At 39.0% G+C, this 7,447-nt stretch overlaps 1 protein-coding gene across 1 annotated transcript; it reads left to right on the top strand.

Annotated features, from left to right (window-relative positions):
- On the top strand, positions 572-6,739 carry LOC107637716 (mediator of RNA polymerase II transcription subunit 33A). Its single transcript, XM_016341077.2, has 12 exons — positions 572-1,440; positions 1,529-1,639; positions 1,783-2,124; positions 2,291-2,610; positions 2,709-2,800; positions 2,892-3,252; positions 3,343-3,553; positions 3,716-3,830; positions 3,933-4,094; positions 4,179-4,836; positions 5,062-5,268; positions 5,437-6,739. The coding sequence occupies exons 1-12, from the start codon at positions 1,163-1,165 to the stop codon at positions 6,552-6,554; spliced, it is 3,975 nt and encodes a 1,324-aa protein (XP_016196563.1). The 5' UTR covers positions 572-1,162; the 3' UTR covers positions 6,555-6,739.

The raw sequence follows: 7,447 nt of genomic DNA, 5'->3' as shown, positions 1-7,447 counted from the left end.
CTATTTCCTGTTAAAACAACTTATACAATTAATTTATTCATAACGAAAGTGCATCTTAATGCTTACTTGTAGGAGCAGAATTGCGATCACACAAAAGAAAAGCGATAAACTACAAACATTAAGCTAAGTTGTTTAACAAATTAACACTAGTTTGACTAATCTAATTGGTATTTAAAGAAGTATTAGGAAGGCCTAACTATTGATGAAAGTAGAGTTGGTGGCGTGATTCACTGATTCCAAGCGAATGTGCAAAATTGTAAATGACGACCATCAAAGAAACCACTTGCCAATGGTGGGGGCTTTTCTCCACAAACAAGCACAGACCAAGTCGATTTATTTCTCAATTCTTATTTCTTATGATTAGCATTACCGAGTGTACAAAGTTATTATTATCCCACTTCAGATAACGACGTTAGTGTTCATGAAAACAATCCTACAGAAATATTTTAATTTTGTAATGTAATTATGTGGTTCACAGCTCACTTATTACTGGATATAGCACAACATCTATGTTTGATTGCACTAGGGGTAGAACCATATCATGTAACTGTTTGCTTGATCAAACAGTAGTGAAGCACATGGCATAGGAATCAATTAAAAGGCACTTGTACTTTACCTACCACCAATTCAATCATAAGCCGCATACACAGAGAAGGGGGATGAAGATTGGGGAGATGCTTCAAGTTCCGATAGTGGAACAAAAGGCAGGCAAAAATGTGGGACCCACGTGACCTGAGTGAGTAGTGCTATATAGTGCTGCAGTCATCATCTCTACCTAACCCAACAAACATGGTTCGTTGCAAAATGTCATCGCCTCAAAAGTTCAACCACCCTGCTATATATACCTCTGCAAATTCCTTATGATAGTACACTTGGGTTGACAGTGTTAAGTGGGCCCCACGCAAATACTCCTCGGCCTCCATCTACAGTGTGGAGATCCAATCGCTTTGAATCTTACTCTCTGTCCTTATCCCCAAACCACGATTCTTTCTCTCCTCATTGGAAGGCCAAAGTAGTAATTTAATTCCACGGGGAAGCTGACTTTTCTTTTGTTTCTAGTACATGAACACTCATATGAAACAACCGATCCACACACTAAAAGTGAATCTTGGAACCTTACATAGTAATAATAGTAGCAATTATACTACTGAATGGGCAAAGGATGGAGGTTTGCGGAGGAATGAGGCCGTGGGGAGAGGTGGTGGTGGAGGTGACGAAGGCGGCGCAGAAAAAGGAGACCGATGCGGTGCTGTGGGCGGTTGAGGTGTATTCAAATCTGAAGGCGGCTGGAGAGTCCCTCCCCTCCTTGGAGCTGGCGGAGGTGCTAGTCTCCTACATATGCTGGGACAACAATGTTCCAATTCTCTGGAAGTTTCTAGAAAAAGCCCTTCTTCTCAACTTCGTTCCACCGATTTTCCTTCTCTCTCTTCTATCTCTCAGGTTTCTCTCTTATTGTGTGTATCTGATATTCTGATATAATATGACCATCTCATGTAAATTATTGATTGATTTATCGGTGTTTTTGCAGGGTTATTCCATGTAGACGCTCTCAACCTGCCGCCTATAGACTCTACTTGGAACTTCTCAGAAGACATGCTTTTCAACTTAAATCTCACATTAACACACCGAATTATCCAAAGTAACCAACCTTCCTTTTTTTTTTTTTTTCATATTTCTTCTTCATGTCTTTGTTTAGTTAGTTATGTATAATTAATGATAGGATCTGTTATGGCGTTTGGTGATGTATTAGTTTATGTACCTCTCTCTTTCTGATTTGGGCAGGATCATGAAATCTATTGATGATGTTCTTCATCTTTCGCAAATATTTGGAACTTCACAAAGTGAGCCTGGAGTTCTCGTGGTTGAATTAGTTTTCTCGATTGTTTGGCAGCTGCTTGATGCATCGTTGGATGACGAGGGATTGCTGGAACTCACTCCTGAAAAGAAGTCCAGATGGGGAGCACTGTACCAAGAAATGGAATGGCATGAAAATTATAGCACTAAGAAGACTGAGTTTCATGAACAGTTGCAAAATGCAAATACTCTTGCGGCTGTTGAGATTATTGGGAAATTTATGCAGGACAAAGTATCTTCAAGGATTCTTTGCTTGGCTCGTCGTAACTTGTGAGTGTTTGTCCCTGTTATATTGGCTTTCCTCAACGTATGTAGTTCATGAATTTCCACTGCTCTTGTTTATTATCCTTTATGAAACTATTTCAGTGAAGACTAGAATTTCTGGCTCTTCTGAAGTCGTATCAGCTCAACAACATCTTTCTGCTAATTTTTTCAGGCCTGCACACTGGTTTAGCTTTGTTCAGCGTCTGCAGCTCCTGGCAGCAAATTCATCAGCATTGAGGAATTCAGGAACTTTGAGTCCTGAAGCATTTTTGCAATTGACTTCAGATAAGTATATGGTGTTGACTAGAGAATGCAAAACAAGTTCACAGCAAAAGTTCCATGCAGTCATGGGTTTTGAATATCTTTCTTCCTCTGCTTCACTCTGCCATGGTGCTAGTCATTCTGCTATTTGGATTCCTCTTGATCTGGTACTGGAAGATGCCATGGATGGCTATCAAGTTAGCACAACAAGTGGTATCGAAATAATTAGTGGTATGACTGGGTTTGACCATGGAAATATGATTGAATTGTCAGATGCCATCTCTTTTACTTTTAAACAGGTACTTACTAGATGAATGTATTCTTCGTAGGTTTGGTAAGGACACTACGAGCAATAAATGGCACGTCTTGGCATGACACATTTTTAGGTCTTTGGTTAGCAGCTCTTCGTCTTGTGCAGAGGGTAGAACTCCTCCTCTGGTAACCAGTTTGTTTATAACTGAAGTTTTGGGCTACTCCCTTTATGAGGTTTTTGTTTTTTTACATGATTCCAGGAAAGGGAGCCTATTGAGGGTCCTATGCCTCGTCTTGATACTCGCTTATGCATGCTCTTGGGTATTATACCTATTGTTATTGCTGATCTTATTGAGGAGGAGGAAAGGACACCAGTTGATGAAACAGAGACTGGACCTACCGATCAATGGAAAGAGGAAAGGGTACCTGGAAAGTGTCGCAATGATTTAGTATCAAGTCTACAGGTTTTAAGCAATTATCATAGCTTGCTCACTCCACCTCAATCTGTTGTTGCTTATGCTAACCAAGCTGCTGCAAAAGCAATGCTATTTGTTTCTGGAATCACACCAGGAAGTGCATATTTTGATTGCCTTGGGATGAAGGAGATGCCTATTGACTGTTGTAAGAGATATTTGCTTTCAGTATCAATCAGGAAAAGGAATATTATGTCCGGATCTTAGATAAAGTTTTTAACAATGTTCTCTTTTTCAGCTGGAAACATGCATCATCTGATAGTTGAGGCATGCATTGCTCGCGGCCTACTCGACACATCTGCATATTTATGGCCAGGTTATGTGAATGGACGAATCAATCAATTGCCTCAGTGCATGCAAGCTCAAGTACCTGGGTGGGCATCATTTATGAAGGGAGCACCTCTTACCTCAGTGATGGCAAATGCTCTGGTTTCAAGTCCTGCTTCAAGGTAATATACGCATTCTGCTTCATATTTAGGTGTTCGTTAGTGGTTAGCTTTTTTTTTTTTTTTTTTTTTTTTTTTTTGAAGCCAGGTATGTCAGATGCTCTTATTTGTAAATTTACCAAAAAGGTAAAGCAACTGAAATTACGCTACTGGATTTGATGGAAGCTTAGCAGAATTGGAGAAAATATTCAAAGTTGCAACCGGAGGATCAGAAGATGAAAAGATATTTGCTGCTTCCATTCTTTGCGGGGCATCACTAATTCGGGGATGGAATATACAGGTATTAAAGTTGAAGACTACTTAACTATTCTACTAGCATTTAATATTTTATTTTATTTTTATGTAATCCTCTTCAACGCAATTAGCTCTCTATTTCATGCAGGAACACACTGTTCAGTTTATCATCAGGTTATTATCTCCATCAAAGCCAGCTGAGAACACTGAAGGATATAATCATTTGATTAATTATGCTCGGCTGATAAACGTAGTAATAGTTGGAATTGCACCTGTTGATTGTGTTCAAATATTTTCACTACATGGCTTGGTAAGTTGAATTTATATTCCGCAATGAAAGATTTTATGAAATTATATTGATTTGAACTAATGCAATGTGCAAATCACCAATCAGGTTCCAACGCTTGCATGTTCCTTGATGCCAATCTGTGAAGTTTTTGGGTCTTGTGTCCCTAATGTCTCATGGAAACTAACATCAGGGGAAGAAATATCTGCTCATGCTGTGTTTTCCAATGCATTCATTCTTCTTTTGAGACTGTGGAGGTTTGATCGTCCTCCTCTTGAACATGGAATTGGAGATGTACCAACTGTTGGTTCTCAATTAACTCCTGAATACCTATTATTGGTACGAAACTCCCACTTAATGTCGACCAGTAGTGTCCACAACGATAGAAATCGAATGAGACTGTCAACAATTGCAAGTTTATCATCACCAGATTCTGTATTTGTTGACTCTTTTCCTAAATTGAAAGCCTGGTATCGGCAGCATCAAGCGTGTATAGCTTCAACACTCTCGGGTCTTGTCCATGGAACCCCTTTTCATCAGATTGTTGAAGGGCTACTTAACATGATGACCAAAAAGATTAATAGAGGAAACCAGAATTCAATTACAATATCCGGAAGCAGTAGCTCTTCTGGACCTGGGAATGATGATGCCTCTTTAAGGCCAAAATTGCCTGCTTGGGATATTCTGGAAGCAATTCCCTTTGTAGTTGATGCCGCTCTCACTGCGTGTGCACATGGAAGACTATCTCCACGTGAGTTAGCAATAGGTATGTGTTTTAATCAAATAAATCCAAGGGAACACACCAAATACGTTTTAAAATATCTCTTCTATGTTACGGAAGATAATCTGTTTCCAAACCTTAAAAATTTGCCAAAACTCGTCAAAACTTCCCTATATTTGGCCTCTAAAATCAGATTAAGCAATATTCAAGTAGATGTTCCTTGATGCATGCAACAGTGTCATAGTAGCATAATGCTCTCCTTAATGTCAGGGCTTAAAGATTTAGCTGATTTTCTTCCTGCATCTCTGGCCTCCATAGTAAGTTACTTCTCTGCAGAAGTAACTCGTGGCGTTTGGAAACCAGTATTTATGAATGGAACAGATTGGCCAAGTCCTGCTGCAAATCTACTGATTGTTGAGGAAGAGATCAAGAAAATTGTAGCTGCAACTGGTGTTCATGTGCCAAGTCTAGCTCCAGGTTCACTCGTCTGATCCTAGTATATTCTAAATGCTTTCTCAAGATGCGAAGTACCAACATATTTTTAATTACAATCTGTATCAATACAATTCATATTTCATCCTTCTTGTGCTGATTAAATATATCCAATTGGTGTTTATGAAATGTATTCTTTATTCATGCTTGCAGGAGGAAGCTCTCCTGCCACGCTTCCACTGCCCTTGGCTGCCTTTGTGAGCCTTACTATTACCTACAAACTAGACAGAGCTGCGGAGCGTTTTCTTAATTTAGCTGGCCCAGCACTCGAGTCCCTTGCTGCAAGTTGTCCATGGCCTTGCATGCCAATTGTGGGTTCCTTGTGGACACAAAAGGCAAAACGTTGGACTGACTTCCTTATCTTCTCGGCATCAAGAACTGTTTTCCTCCACAACACTGACGCAGTTGTCCAACTCCTTAAAAGCTGCTTCACAGCTACCCTTGGTATGAACAGCTATCCTTTATCATCCAATGGTGGTGTTGGAGCTCTCCTTGGCCATGGATTTAAATCCCATTTATGTGGAGGGATTTGCCCTGTAGCTCCCGGGATTCTCTATCTACGTGTCTATCGATCAGTTAGAGATGTCGTGTTCCTGACTGAAGAGATTCTCTCAATCTTGATGCACTCGGTGAGGGAAATTGTATCCAGTGGCCTTCCAAGGGAAAAATTGGAAAAGTTGAAAGCAACCAAAGGTGGCACAAAATATGGACAGGTTTCACTTGCTGCATCGATGACCCAGGTGAAGCTTGCAGCTTCCCTAGCAGCTTCTCTAGTGTGGTTATCAGGAGGGTTAATGCTGGTTCAACTACTAATGAAAGAAACTCTTCCTTCATGGTTTATATCTGTTCACCGATCTCAGATGGAAGAGAAATCAGATGGAATGGTTGCAATGCTTGGTGGGTATGCACTTGCTTACTTTGCAGTACTTTGCGGGGCTTTTGCCTGGGGGGTTGATTCATCTTCATCTGCTTCAAAGCGACGTCCACACATATTAGGCATCCACATGGAGTTTCTGGCAAGTGCACTTGATGGTAAGATATCGCTCGGGTGTGATTCGGCTACTTGGCGAGCCTATGTGTCTGGGTTTGTGAGCCTGATGATCGGTTGCACGCCAATTTGGGTGCTAGAAGTGGATGTAGATGTGTTAAAGAGACTAAGCAATGGGCTGAGGCAACTGTATGAGGAAGAACTTGCTCTAGCCTTATTGGGTTGTGGTGGGATTGGGACAATGAGCATTGCAGCAGAGCTTATCATTGACAGTGAAATCTGAACTACTTATGTTGCCACTTTAGTGCCTCCTTGTATTATGTTAGCGTATTATTAAACAAGTTGTGCATATCTAAAATTTTGTTTTCAGAGCAGTGGTATTGTTGGAAAACATCGCCATTAGAATGGAAATTAAAATGGACGAGGATTTTAAGGTAAAGAAGAAAAGGAGGATCAGTTGTTTTCATATGGCATTGATGATGAACTTTCTACTAGTTAGCAGGGGCGTAACTACATACCACCTTAAACGCTATGACAACCTCGTATATGTAAGTAACTGGATTGTGACCTTCGATGTAACCTCTATCAGTTTTATTGAATAATTTGTAAGAGTAAACAACCATAAAAGTTTGCATCTTGACAAAAATTTCAAAAATGATATTAACATAAATAAATTTTCGAAATGTGACAAAAATAAACAAATGTTAAATATATATTCTAAAAAAATAACGTTAGAGATCGGATTTTAAATAGATATATTTATGAATAAAATACATGTATAAACCAAACACATACTAATATTACACAAAAGTTCTAACGTTATATGTATGTATTCATTCATATATTTATATAAATTGAATTCAATGAATTTAAATTAGGTCTTCTAGTATTAAATCGAATTAAACAGATTCGAATTAGTAGTGTTTCATATATTTAAATAAATCGAATTCATTGAATTCGAAATTTGAATTAACCATTTTAATGCTAGTTAATTCGATTTACTACTAGTACACAATTTACCAAGGTTCTGAGAACCGAATCGGTCATCGAACCGTTTTAGTTACTGGTTCACTGGTTTACTGGTTCAACCGATTCAACCATGATTTAACCGAAAAAACTGTTTTGAAATAAAAAATATAAAATAATAAATAAATTATAAATAATTTTCAAATCGTG

This window comes from Arachis ipaensis, chromosome B01, assembly GCF_000816755.2.
Source record: "Arachis ipaensis cultivar K30076 chromosome B01, Araip1.1, whole genome shotgun sequence".
Taxonomy (NCBI): Eukaryota; Viridiplantae; Streptophyta; class Magnoliopsida; order Fabales; family Fabaceae; genus Arachis; species Arachis ipaensis.
The sequence above is the reverse complement of the archived record's forward strand: the minus strand, read 5'-3'. Positions and strand labels throughout refer to the sequence as shown.